General features: G+C 48.5%; 1 protein-coding gene across 3 annotated transcripts in view; it reads left to right on the top strand.

Moving 5' to 3' along the window:
- Positions 1 to 1,770: 1,770 nt before the first annotated feature.
- The window catches only part of PID1 (phosphotyrosine interaction domain containing 1), a 225,796-nt gene continuing 213,526 nt past the window's right edge, over positions 1,771 to 14,040 (top strand). Inside the window, exon 1 of one of the 3 annotated variants that reach the window (XM_025463327.3) lies at positions 1,771 to 1,960. In XM_025463327.3, coding sequence (XP_025319112.1) covers positions 1,931 to 1,960 — 30 coding nt within the window. In that variant the 5' untranslated portion in view covers positions 1,771 to 1,930. Of the gene's footprint in view, positions 1,961 to 11,393; positions 11,512 to 14,040 lie in introns of those variants that run through there. The other 2 variants (XM_025463328.3, XM_025463326.3) reach the window with 2 other exon arrangements.

The following is a 14,040-nucleotide window of genomic DNA, read 5'->3' as shown; positions in this document are numbered from 1 at the left end:
CTGTGAATCTTGCGTTCCCCAGGCCTTGGGAGATGGGCTAGGGGGATCCGATAAGCCGAGGGCTGGATTCCGGAGCACTCTGAAATCTGGAAATCATGCTACCTATGCATGAAATAAGCACAGATCCTTCTGGACACGGGGTGTTAAGTTTGATAGTGCACAGATGGCTCAGGACTTGGGCTGTGCACGTGCCCCAGTGCCCTATGTTGTCAGAACCCTCCCTCTGCCAGTCACCCCCCCCCCCCACTCCCTGGATGCTGCCTCTGAGGACCTTTGGGCCCCTACATGCTGCATGCTCTTCTTCCTCGCTCTCTGTTCTTTCTGCCCCCAGCATTTCCCAGCACGCTCTCGGCCCACACTCTTTATCAGCCCTCCAGCGCTCAGCTTACCTTCCCTACCCTGCCAAGTTCCCCAAACCCCCAGGCCCAGAGAGTTGCTCTTTTGCCCAGGCATTCCTGGAGGTCAGAGGAGTTAGAGGCGCAAGTCAAGAGCTCTGGCCTCAAAGTCATCTGAGGGTGCTTACTCTGGGCCACTCACTGGCTGTGTCACCTGGACAGCGACCTAAACTCTGCAAGCCTCATTTATTTCATCCGTATGATGGGAATATTTTATTTTTTAAAGATTTTGTTTATTCATGAGAGACACAGAGAGAGAGAAAGAGGCAGAGACACAGGCAGAGGGAGAAGCAGGCTCCATGCAGGAAGCCAGATGTGGGCCTCGATCCCAGAACTCTGGGATCATGCACTGAGCCAAAGGCAGCCGCTCAACCACTGAGCCACCCGGGGTGCCCCTGATGGGAATATTTTCATGCTAATCTTGCCTAGCTGTCAAGAGGATGGCAAGAGGCAGGCCTGTTTAGGAAAGTAGTTATTTCCAGGTGGGAAGCTAGCTTGTGAGCCTCCAGGCCTGGGCTCCCACAGTGCCCCCCACCCCCACCCCCATTCCCCGTGGGATCTGCGAGCTCCTGCAGCACCTGGCAGGTCTCAGGAAGAACCAAGAACAGGGAGCTTGCACTTGCACTACCCTCCTCACCCAGGTACCCGCACCTCATCCTGAGCCCAGCGCACCAGCACCATCCCTCACCTCGCGGGTCCCTTTCTGGGTCTTGCTCCAGACATTGCCAGGCTCCCCATCTACGGAAGCTCTCCCGTTTGTTTCCCTTTCTCCCTCACCAGCCCCTGCTTATGTGCTCCCCTAACACCTGTCGCCACCTGACCCTGGCCAGCGCGAGAGAGCCCCGGGGAAGGGGAGCCTTCTCCAGACTTGGATGTAGCAGCGAGAACGTACTAGCTGCTCAGTTAACCGGGGGGCCCGGGAATGAATGAATGAATGAATGAATGAATGAATGGAAAGTCGGTGGCGCGGCTTCAGGGATGCCCGCTGACCCGGAGCCCCCCTCGCCCCCGCGCGCGCGCGCCCCAGGCCCTGCCCTGGCCGCCCCCGCCAGCCCGTCCGCTCTCGGGCCCCGCGGCGCGGGGGTGCGGGTGCGGGTGCGGGTGCGGGGTGCGGGGTGCGGGCTCCCGGGCATGCTCAGAGCGCGCAGGTCCGGGCGGGGGCGGGGAGGGGAGGGGAGGGGAGGGGAGGGGAGGGGAGGGGAGGGGGCGGGCGGGGGAGCGGCCGCCGCCGCCGTGCGCTCGCGGGCCCGGGCGGAGCTGCGCAGTCCTCCTCTCGCAGCTGCGCCAGGACAGCGGCGCTGGCCGTGCCCACAAGTTGCCGGCAGCCGAGCGCGGCGCCGCCTCCTCTGCTCGCGGCCCCCCGCGCCCTCCCCGCGGCGGCCGCGGCCCCGGGACGCACCCGCACCCGCACCCGCACCCCCGGCGCACGCCCGCCCCAGATGTGAAGCGGCGCCGCAGCCCCTCGCCCCGTCCCCCGGAGCCATCCAGAGCGAGTGTCGCCGGCGTCTGCTCTGCCCAAAGCCCGGGGCTGGAAGATGTGGCAGCCGGCCACCGAGCGCCTGCAGGTAAGGGGCCGCCGCAGCGCCGGGGGCCAGCCTGGAGGAGGCGGCGGCGCTCCGGCCGGGAGCCCAGGGGGCGCGCTGCCCCTCGGCGGGGCTGTGACCCGGGGCGCTGGCGGGAGCCGCGGGGGGAGAGGGCGCTGCTGACCGCGGCCCCGCAGCCGGCGGGGGGCGGGCGACCCCCGGACACGCCGCGCCCCGGGCCTTCCAACTTTGGGCCTGGGGGTGTCGGTGTGCGAGTGCGTAGATGTCAGGCTGCACTTGCTGAGCAGCGGTTCTAGATCACGTTCCCCTGTCTCAGTTTACTGGCCTGGGTTGCTTGTTTTCTTTTCTTGCATCCGGATTTTTCCTTTTTCTTTTTGGTCTCCAGGAAAGAGCAGGTAATTTGTAAGAGTATAATTTGGAAATATCAAACTTGCATTGGGGTGGCCATGGGATGCATATTTTATTTTATTTTTATTTTATTTTATTTTATTTTTTTATTTTATTATCTTATCTATCTTACCTTATTTTATTTATTTATTTTATTTATCTTATTTTTTATTTTATTATCTTATCTATCTTATTTTATTTTATTTATTTTATCTTATTTTATTTTATCTGTCATTTTATTTTATTTTATTTTATTTTATTTTATTTTATTTATTTTATTTTATTTTATTTTATTTTATTTTATTTTATTTTAATTTTCTTCCTATTTCTTGGAGCTCTCCTTTCCATTCTCCCCTGAACTTCAACTCGCCCAGATGATCTCCAACGCCAGAAGTGAAGTTGTGGGCCAGGAGGAATACTGGCGCTCTGGGTCATCCCATCCAAAGTTTTTCAGTGCCGTCTGCTGAGATGACAGGCTGCCTTTAAATTTGGATTTGGATTTAATTTGGATTCCGAAGCCGGGGCGTTGGGAAGGGGGACAAAATGAGAAAGAGGGATGTTTACGGAAAGGAGCTCTTCCAGTGACACTTGGCACCCTGGAACCGCCCAGACTGCAAAGGTTTGATGACTGCCTTTTGCTGACAGATATATTCTCCAGGGAGAGGGCAGCTTCTCTGCCAGATAAAATCCACTGAATCCTGCAGTTCAACTTTTGGCAGGCTCGCAGCCACATTGTTTCGTAGTAAACTTTGAAGAAGTGTTTAAGTGGTAAAATATAGCACCATTGGAGGCCTAGTGGGTCTGAAGACTTAGTACAGTGGAGGCCAGGAGCCCTGGCTGGCTCCGGAGGTTTCTCAATGAACACTCAGAGCCCCAAATGCAGAATGCAGACTGCTCCTTAGATCCTAGGAGAGGCTACCCTTTGCCTGGGAGCTCTCATACTGGGGATTAACCTGCAGAGGGCATTGCACTTAGCAGAAACAGATGCCCCACGCCCCGCTTCTAAGCCTCCCTGGGCCTGTGGATTTGTGGGGAGTGGGTTCACATGAACAGAACCTGAGACACCAGGCCAGTCCCCCAGGATCTCAGACAGACTCCCCGAGAAAAGAGACCTTTAACCTTGGGGACAGTGTGGTGGGTGACCAACCTCTAACCTCCTCGTCTTATTAAGAGACCGTCACATCGAGCCTCTGAATGATGGACCAGAGGCGATGTGAATATTTTTTGGCAGTGACCCCAGTTACCAGTTGGGCATTTGAATTCCCCGATGGGTTCAGGGCACGGCTTCTATTCTAAAGGAAGGAGTGACTGGAGCGGGGGGGGGGGGTCCCCATCCAAGTGAGTAGCCTAGCTCTCAGAAGTCCTTGGAGAGATGAGGCCAGAGTTCCTTGAGGTGGCTTTTCTGGCCCGGGGCTGTGTGCCTCTGCAAAGTTTGTGGATTTTGTCTCTCGCAGTTATTTCTGTTTCATTTAAGGACTCCTGTGTGCTCCGGAGCACGTGACCCTTGGCAGGCGAGAGCTCTGGCTCGCGCTCCGCATGGCAATCGTTCCTTTACTAGAAACGTCCTCCTGGCTCTTCTGTGAAACGTACACATGTGCGTTTGGCACGAGCCTGGTTTATTACAGTTTGCGCTTGCAGTGCATTTCCTGCATTTTGAAGTGTCATGTTGAAAGAGCCCCCGGTTTAGGCTTTTGAAAGCTCAGGTAAACATGTCTTATCACTGGCTAAGATCAGATCGCTGCTGGAAGGTTCTTGCCAACAGGAGGCTCAACTTCACGCTCCCCAAATGAAAATGGGTAAACAAGCCGGGTTCCCTTTGAAAGGTCCGGCTCCTGCCTTGCCATTATAGAAGCGGACCAAATGGAGGGGGAAAAAAAATCTTCATAGTCGGGCTTCTTTCCACATAGCAGCTCCACTCTTTTTTCTTTTTTTTCCAAAACACACAATTTGCATGTTTTTGCTTCTTTGCGTCCTTGGGAGGGAGTTGCTGAGGGTGAGGTGGTGAGTGAGCTGCGTGTAATAATATTTTATTTACATTCCTTGTGGTTTTGTTTGTCACGGTCTCTGTTTGCTGTCTGGGATTTTTTTTCTTCCCCGTGTTGCCCTCAAGGCACCACCATATAGGAACGTGGGTTTCCGATTCCTCAGTGAATGGGATGCTTTATCTTGCCCCAATTCCGTGGCCGTTGGAGATGCTGATGGGAATTGTGTTCAGTGGGGAAATGAATGATGAGTCCCACTGGTGAATGAAGTCAAAGCCCCACCCTTCTTACACACATTCCTCACCTTCTCATACAACCTCATTAATTTTTTTTTTCTTCATTAATTTTTAATGCAAGACTTCAATTTAGATGAGCTGGAGTGCGGAAAATCCTTCAAGGAAGCATTCCCAGAGCTTTCTTAATAGGACTGAGGACTCAGGAGCCAATTTCTTGTACAAATACCTAGAAACAAAAGAGGCGAGGGAAGAAAGGAAGGCCGTCTTTTCTTAATTGATTTTATGAGTTCCTGCTAGATGATGCCCATGCAAAGGGTCTGGGGCCCTGGGAGCGTGGCCGAAACTTGCGTAGGCCAGACGGTCACTCTGTAGCTAATTTGGGGCTGGCAGCTAGCCGTTTTGCTCAGGACATGACATCTTTGAGCAGGTTTAATTATCACTATCAAAACTCACTTCCTTGCCAGACGCAGCGATGCTTATGCTTCCCGATTTGAGGTGTAGCTGATTGACCCAAATCCAGCACGGGCACTGCGACCTGTTGCCCCGAGCCGGGCTGAGCTGGATCGTTCCTCATTCACACAACCCGCGGCAAGTTCATCTGCTCCCCTGAATGTTAAAACTTCTGTTGCGTCCCACTCGAGCCCTGGCTGCGAGCTTCTGCCATTAAAAATATAATAGGATCAAAAGGGATGTGAGGGTTTAAATTACCACCCCAACTTTTGAAAATGAATACATATGAGTTCTTCCCTTTTCACCTCCTGTACTGCACAGCAGACCTTTTTTTTTTTTTTTTTTTCCCCTTGGAGGGACTCGGGAGAGTTATAAATTTTTAAAGGAGCAGATTTGAAACAGGCTCTTCTCAGAGAAGTACAGGGGACTTTTTAATAGATAAAGGGCTATGTATTGGTCTTTAAAAAAACAGAGCTAAGATTATTTCTGGCCTTGATACCTTAAGATTTGCACGGGTTTCCTAATTGTCTTCATTCTTGGGCGGGGAGGATCCGTTAGAAATGACGGACTCCTCTGTGCAAGAGTGAGGACACGTTAGCCATAGAAATGTGTGTTTCCCCAGAGCACATGTCCAGTGAGCCACCAGATACATTTTTCTGCAGGCCAGGAAAGGAGGAGAACAAGAGAAAGATGAATGGAGACTCAGTTTGAGACAAAGGAGGCCAACGGATCCGGGCCTGAGGTGGAGCTGTTACAAGGGTGGAGTGGAATGGGATAGTGGGAAGCTGTGAGAGAAGCAAGTTTTAGCAAGTTCTAATTGTGGAGTCGATGGGGAACTGTTTTCTCATGAGGCTTTTTTTTTTTTTTTAAGATTTATTTATTTATTTTAGGGGGGGTAGAGAGGGAGAGAGAGACAATGAGCAGAAGAGGCAGAGAGAATCCCAAGCAGACTCTGTGCCAAGCACGGAGCCTGATATGAGGCTCGATCTCACGACCCCTGAGATCATGACTTGAGTCCAAACCAAGAGTCAGATGCTTAACCGACTGAGCCACCCAGGTGCCCCTCATGAGGCGTTCCACAAGGTTCCAAGTTAATCATTTGCCTGTCTTCCCTGAGATTTAAATTTTTCCTGTGGCAGATCCAGAAAATGCCGAACTTCGATCCGCAAAGCTTGGCTTTTGGCTTCTCAGCTTGGATCCTTCTCTTGCCTGCATCGCTTTCCTTTTTACTCTTATTCTGTTCAGTGGCCAAGCATCAGCACCTTCAAAACGGGGTGAAATGAGGAAGGGTAGGGAGAAAACCAGATCCTGCCTCCTTTGGTTTCTGGTGAACGTCTGGGCTGGCAAAAAGGTTCAAGGAAATAAAACTTCTGTTTTATTGGAGTTACAACTTTGGAGATTATAGGAGCCAAGAGTACTTGGTCCCCCAGGGTTATATTGTCCTTTCTCTGCCTTGCCTGAGCTGATAGATTTCACCTGCCCTTGCACTGGGGATTGTTCTAGACTTATTATTTCTCTGTTATCCAGCCCCTTCCACTTTTCCCCTGAGGATTGATGGAGGAACCCTCTAGAACAGCAGCTGGAGACCATTAGACCAGGAACGCTGGGCAGAGAGAAACCTTTGGCAAGCAAGACCCTTTTCCAGGCTGACCAAATTGACAAAAGGAACACAGAGTAAGGAAGGTAGTGGTAGCAGCCCGTTTTTATGGAGCACACACTGTGTATGGGGCGCTGTGCTAAGGAGTTTTACTTGAATTATCTAGTTCATTTGCCTTCCCTAGCCGCTTTATCCCCATTTCATAGTGAAAAACCCCTGAAAGCCAAAGAGGTTAAAAGATTTGGTCAGGGTTGGACAGCTAGAAATGAGCAGAGCTGGAATCTGGCTGGTCTGGCTTCTGAACTCACTTCTTAGCCACTTCTCTGTAGTGCAGAAGGGTAAGAAGATGCTCTACACCTGCTGGGGCCATTGTTATTAATAAAGAGAATTGTAGGGGCGGGGGTCTGGTGGCTCAGAGGGGCTGCTTTCATATTTCTGGTTGATGCAGTCTGGCTGCCTGTGCCGACATGGGCTACCCTCTTTGGGTGGCTCACACCTCTGGGTGATGGTGGTAGTGGGGGAACGTAAGCTGGTATATCGTACTTTAGCTGAAATCCCCAGTTGCCGTTTGAGTCTCTTCAACTGGAGCACATGGCATTTATCCAAACTAGAGACCTTGAAAGATGGTAATCAAGCCTGATCTGGTCCTTCCACATTTACACCAAAAGTGGGGGCAGGGGGAAGGAGATTGGGGAGTTCAGGAGCAACTGCTTGGAAATAAGTGGTAGCTACTCTTAGGGACGCACAGGGTTCTCACTGAAGGGATCCTAGATTTTGCCAGTCTTTTTGTGCGTCTTAGATGAGTAAGTACAAAGCCTTGGGCTTTATCGTTTGCAGAGGAAACTTGGAGATATCATTACTGTGAGGTCTTTGAAAAGCAGCATGCTGTCTTACATCATTGGGTCTTTCTGTGCATTTGTCAGCAAAATCTCCACCAAGTGACTTGCAAAATGCCAGCCTTGGAAAAAAACCAAAAAACTCTGCCCCCTGGTTACCCATTGCCTAACTGGGCTGTTTCATGTTGAATGTACTGGGTTATCTTGGGGTGTTAGGCAACTTTTTGCATTTTGTTTGATGTTCCAGATTGGCTCCCTCCTCCCCCACATCCCAGTAGCACTGACTCCCCCCACCCCACTATGCAGATTAATCCTGTAAATTGGGTCCTGGAAGAGTCAGCCCCAGACAGCCCCAAGGCAGCTGGGGAATCAGGCTTCCTTCCATGGGGCTATTCGACTCCACAAATAGCGAATAGCAGCAATTCAGGGAGTCGTTAGTGGTCAGCAAATAAAACTAGTCCAAAAACACCCAGTAACACTGCAGTGTGCTTCACTCACACCGCCCCCCCCAACCCCCGGGGCACAAACCTAAACGGAGGCTTTGTTTAAGTCCAGCAGGAAGAAATAGTTGAGGTTGTTGTCCAAAGACCTCCTTGGAGGCTAGTGGAGTCAGTTACTATCATTTTATGTTAACTTAAAAAGAGGTTTTGATCCCAATTTAGCTGCCAGCCAGTGATAGAGCATCAGAGTACTCCCCAGGTCCAACCCTCAGGCCAGGATCTGGACAAGGACCTCGTCAGGAGTCAGGCACAGACTGGCCCTGTGTCCTTGGCCTATTTCCGTGCTTCCAAAGTCTCGGGGAGCCCTCTCACCTAATGCTGGTGCCACTTGGGTTCCTCGTCTTGCTGAGGTCTTCTCTCCTGTGTCTGCCTCCTCTTCCCTCACTCGTTGCCACTGAGGTCTCGCTTTGATAAGGGAGGTTCTGGTAGCGAGAAAAACACCACTTCCTTCTGTTTGTTGAAGCTTAAACACTAGTTGAGCCTTTTATTCCTTGCACCTTTGGCCTTCCTGATGGGCGCAGCCTCAGACTCGAACCCTGGTCCCCATGTCTTACTCATTGTGGTGGGCCTTCCCCCGGCCCCCACATATATGCTGAAGACCTAGCCCTGCTATTATCAATGCTGCCTCGTGTGAAAATAGGGTCTGTGCAGATGTAATTGAGTTGAGTCACTCGGATTAGGGGAGCCCTAAATCCAGTGACTGGTGTCCTTAGGATAAGGAGAGATTTGAAGGCACAGAGGAAGGCATAAGAAGGAGAAAGCCTTGTGAAGACAGAGGCAGAGAATGGAGTTATGCTTCCACAAGCGCAGGAATGCCAGGGGTGGTTGGCAACCACCAGAAACTAGAAGAATCAGGGGAATGTCCTTCCTTAGAGTCTTTACAGGGAGCATTGCCCTGCTGCCATCTTGATTTGGGGCTTCCAGCCTCCAGAACTATGAGAGAGTACATTTCTTTTTTTCTTTTTTTTTTTTTTTTGAGAATACATTTCTATTGTTGCCCCATCTGTGTCAACTTGTTACAGCAGCCATGGTAAACTAATACACTAATAAAACCACATTGCCTTTGACCGAGTTCTGTGTATTTCCAGAAGCCTGGGTATGCCTGACTTTCATAAACTGGGACAAAATGAATGTGTCTCTGTAGCACACTCTTTTACTACTGAGTGTGTGAATTTATTTACGGCGGATTCAGAGAAAATGAAAACAGACATTATAAAACAACTAAATCACTGCTTCTTCCTCCCTCATCTGCTTCTGGTCAAGAGCCTAGGGATGGCGGCGAACGGGTCTTGCGTTGCTAAAGGGAGCGCCCCTAGAACAAATAGTAAATGTGCTTCAAGAGATAGTTAACTTTGATCATTAAAATTATGGGATGTGAAAGACAGTTTGCTTTAAGGCGGATCTCAGTGACACTTTTCCAGGCAGGTGGAGACCAAGGGTGGGCTAGGGTTTTATCCTCAAAATTGCCAGAGTCCCTGCAGAGTCTCTGGGGAGCAGGCCTCCGGTGCTTGCCTCTGCCCGACGGGTCGGAGACCCATGTGGGTTGACTTTCGAGTCCCCTCCGGGCAGCCCCAGATGATTGTCTGGTTGATGATTTGCATCTGGCTGGATATTTTGCTTTGTTTTCGTTTTTCACTTGGTAACAGTATAAATTATTTTAATGAAGAATCGCTTTCTAGTACCCAACTCACTTTTAAGACGAAAAAGTCAGTGTCACGAGGAGTCATCACACTTGCTTTCCTCTCTCCCAAGTGCAGCAGACACTTGTTGCCTCCCCCTGCCCCCGAGGGCAAGGAGCCTGGGTGAGGGCAGGGCGGCCCGGGGTCTGCACATCTCAGAGTGGAGAGCCGAGAGCCTCTGGGTTTTAAAATGCTATTTTACCTTTCATTCTCTTCCTCAGGAAGAAGAGAATCCTGTGCTCGGGGGTGGGCAGGGAAGGGGGGGCAGAGACACCAAGAGAAAGAGGCTCCTTAATTGCCATCCTTCTGTGAGGATAGGCCGTTCTGATCCCTTCATGACAAGTCCTTTCCTCACAGCTTCTTTGTAATTGTGGGTCTGAGGATGAATACCCAGAAGGCCTGGCCCCTTCTTCCCAGCACATGCTTTGAGGCCTTTCCATCAGGAACTGGCTGCCTTTTCCCCAGGTGTGTGCGACATCCTGGGGTCCAAGCCACCCATGGTGTGGGGTGTGGGAGTGGCCACTGCCCTTTCCTTTCTGACGGGCCTGTGGATGCTCCCTGGGGGCTGAGCCGGGGTCTGTGGGGCCATGGGGCAGAGGGGTGGCTAGTTTGTGTTGGGCTGACATTCTTGGTGGCCTCGTGCACTAGCTTCCGAGCGTTGCCATAACAAAGTACCACAGGCCGGGTGTCCTAAGGACGAGAAACTTCTTGTCTCACAGATGTGGAGGCTGGAAGTCTGAAATCAAGGTGTCGGCAGTTGGGGTTTCCTCTGAGGCCATGAGGGAGAATCTGTGCTGTGCCTCGCTCCTAGTGTCTGGTGGTCTTTTGGAAATCTTAGCTGGCCCTTGGCACATGGTGGTCTCCCTGTGTGTGTCTCCTTAGAAGGATGCCCCCCATGTTGGATCAGGGGCCTACCCTCCTCTGGGGACTACTTAGGTCTGTGATGAGCCTCGTTCTGAGTCAGGTCACATTCTGAGGTATTGGGGTTTCAGCATAGGAATTTTTGGAGAGACACTTCAGCCTATAATACTTACTTTAGAATTTTCTTTTGGGTATCCTCTGGGCACCAGCACATTTCTCCCTGCTTGAACCAATCGCCAAAACAAAACAAAACAAAACAAAACAAAACAAAAAAACAAAAAAAAAAACAAAAAAAAAAAGAAAAGAAAAGAAAAGAAAAAAGAGCAATGGGATTTTTTTCCCCCTCAATGGCAGTGCAGATGTGAAATGAAGTGGCATATCTGCTTCTTGTCATGGCTACTATTTTATACTTGATTTGATAAAAAAAATAAATAAAATGACAAAATAAGGGCAGCTCGGGTGGCTCAGCTGTTTAGTGCTGCCTTCAGCCCAGGGCGTGATTCTGGAGACCCGGGATTGAGTCCCACGTCGGGCTTCCTGATGGAGCCTGCTTCTCCTTCTGCCTGTATCTCTGCCTCTCTCTCTCTCTCAATCTCTCTCTTTGTCTCTCATGAATAAATAAATAAAATCTTTTTAAAAAATGACAAAATAATATCTGCTTAGGGTGACAAGGTAACAAATCACACAGCTGGGAAGTGTGTTAAGATGCTAATAAGCTTTCTCTAGATTTCCCAATTCTCCCCATGAAGGAAACTCATAGGATCTGTCTGGTAGTGATTTTCCCACAACTTTCTTCCAGGTCTGTGCAAACATGTACAAATATATGAATGCATATTTAGATCTTTCTCATGTGTTTCAATAATACACTATATATGTATTACTCTGCTTTTTCTTTTTCACTTTACAAAGTGCTTCCTAGGGATCTCCTCTGGTCAGTACAGTTGGCTCCCCCTTCTCCATGGTTCTGTGTTCCGTGCTTTCAGTTACTGGCAGTCAACTACAGTCCAGAAACACATGATCCTTCTTCTGACAGATCATTAGAAGGTCAGTAGTTGCTAAAGGTCACATGGCAACACCTACATCATTCACTTTATTATCAGAAGAAATATGAGTACAGTTATATAAGATATTTTGGGGGACAGAGACCACAATCACTTCTGTGACAATATGTTGTTATAATTGTTTTATTATCAGTTATTTTTGTTAATTTCTTACTGTACCTAGCTAAATTAAAATTTATCATAGGTATGTATGTATAGGGAAAAAACATAGCATATGCAGGGTTTCAGATATCCTCTGGGCGTCTTGGAACATATTCCACATCGATAAGGGGGAAACTACTTTAATATAGCTCCAGCTCATTCCTTTTAGGATCTGCATGGGATTTGTAGTAGAGTTGGGCCACAATTTATTCAGTTCTTCCTCTATCAGGTTGGATCCGGGGCATATCCACGTTCTTTTGTTGCCCTCCTGCCTGTTAATAATACTGTTATAACTCTCTGGGTATATCCTTATGTACTTGTGCTCGTATTTCTTTAGACAGGACAGGAAGCATGAGATTTGCTATATCTATGAGTATGCATGTTTTATATTTTAGCAGCTGTTAATGAAGGCCTTTTGTGAGAAGTCTTCTTTTTGATCTGAAGTCTGGGCGCTTCTGGCAAAGGTGCAAAGAACATAGTTTGCTGGAGACAGGATAGTCTTTTCAACAAATGATGCTGGCATAATTGGATATCCCTGTGCAGAACAACCAACTCCAAACTTTAATCCTTACCTCATACTTCTGGCATACGAAAACTCACTCAAAATTCATCACAGGACTAAATAAAACCTTAAACCTATGGCATTTCCAGAAAAAGACAGTAGAAAGTCTTTGTAACTTTTTATACATCAGTATAAGCATTCTAAACATCAAGATAATGAACAGGCCCCTTATACCCCAAAGTTTCGTTGGATTGGGCCAAGATTTCTTAGAGCAATAACAAAAACATGATCAATAAAAGAAAGATTTGATTAAATTGGACTTCATCAAAATGAAAATCTTCTGTTCTTTTTTTAAATTAATTTCATTTATTTATTCATGAGGGACATAGACAGAGAGGGGCAGAGATGTAGGCAGAGGGAGAAGCAGGCTCCCTGCAGGGAGCTGGATACAGAACTCGATCCCAGGACCCCAGGATCACCACCCAAGCCAAAGGCAGATGCTCAACCACTGGAGCAACCCATGTGCCCTGAAAACCTTCTGCTCTTTAAGCGATTTTAAGAAGACAATGAATAGATAAGACACAGACTGGGAGAAAATGCTTGCAAATCATATATCTGTAAGACAGGACTTCTATCTGCGATACTGAAAGGACTCTCAAAACTCAATAATAAGATAAACAACCCAATTAAAAAAAACAAACAATTGAACAAAGAAGTTATATGGACAGGAAACAAACACATGAAGCTGTTGAACATCATTAATTATCAAGAAAATGCAAATTAAAACTACAGTGAGGTATCACCACGTAACTATAGAATAGCTAAAATTAAAAGAGACTTCAACCACCCCGTACGCTGGCAAGGGAGTGGATGAATTGGAGCTCCTACTGCTGGTGGGGACGTGATGGAAGGCAGATCAGTGGATCTGAGGATTGGATGTGTGTGAGGAAAGAATTTGAAAATGGCCTGTGTAGATGTTGGAGGGTGATGGATGTGTTCAACATCTTCATTACAGTGATGGTTTCACGGGCGTCTATACATGCCAAACTGGAAATCACGCAGTGTATTACACGTCATCTGGGTCTATATAAAGCTGTTTTAAAAAGGCTATGTGAAGTAGTCATTGTATGGCAGGCACAGTGCTAGGTTTTGGGGGAACTCAAAAATACATGGTTTTTGCCCTCACTTCAGTGGATTCTCTGTAGCTTTCGTGTTCTTTTAACTGGAAATTAAAATTCTAACCTAGCGTGTAAATAACAAGCTCTGGTTTTTTCCCTAGAGTTCCAGTCACTCCTGTTAAAACATTCCTTTATTTAGTCCTTGAAATGACAGGTTTCATCAGTGTCAGTTTGCCTCAGGATCCTAAGTGAAGCAAGTAGTTGAGCAAAAGAGGAAATCCTGCCAAAAGGGTGGATGGTTCCAGTTGGTGCCTTGTTCTTTCTGTCATGCTGTTGTGTTCTTGCTTCTGGTGCTTTGTTTCTCACTTCTTTACAGCCTACCCAGATGGCTTGGTCCTCTGAGGCCTTTGCTGCCCTTTGCCCCAGCACCTGACTCTGACCCCCGTGGCCAGTAGACTTAGGAGCTTGTGCTGTCGGATGGGTGAATTTCCAGGGTCATGGCCCCATGACTGGTTGGACCACCTTCTTCGTTTTCTTTCTCCTGCAATAGGAAACAGAGACTACATCTACAAAACCATGAGTAGGTCTTGATTCCAGTTTGTGAATGTGATGTGTCTAGCCGAGGTAGGGTCTGGATTTCTTATGAAATAATCCTTTTTCTTGTGAGTTTGGCAACTCAAAACTTTACCTAGCCCCTAGTGACTTTACCAATGGCCGTTGAACCTTAGTAGAATGGTTTTGAGAAGCATTT

Source organism: Canis lupus, chromosome 25, assembly GCF_003254725.2.
Source record: "Canis lupus dingo isolate Sandy chromosome 25, ASM325472v2, whole genome shotgun sequence".
Lineage (NCBI taxonomy): Eukaryota > Metazoa > Chordata > Mammalia > Carnivora > Canidae > Canis > Canis lupus.
The sequence above is the reverse complement of the archived record's forward strand: the minus strand, read 5'-3'. Positions and strand labels throughout refer to the sequence as shown.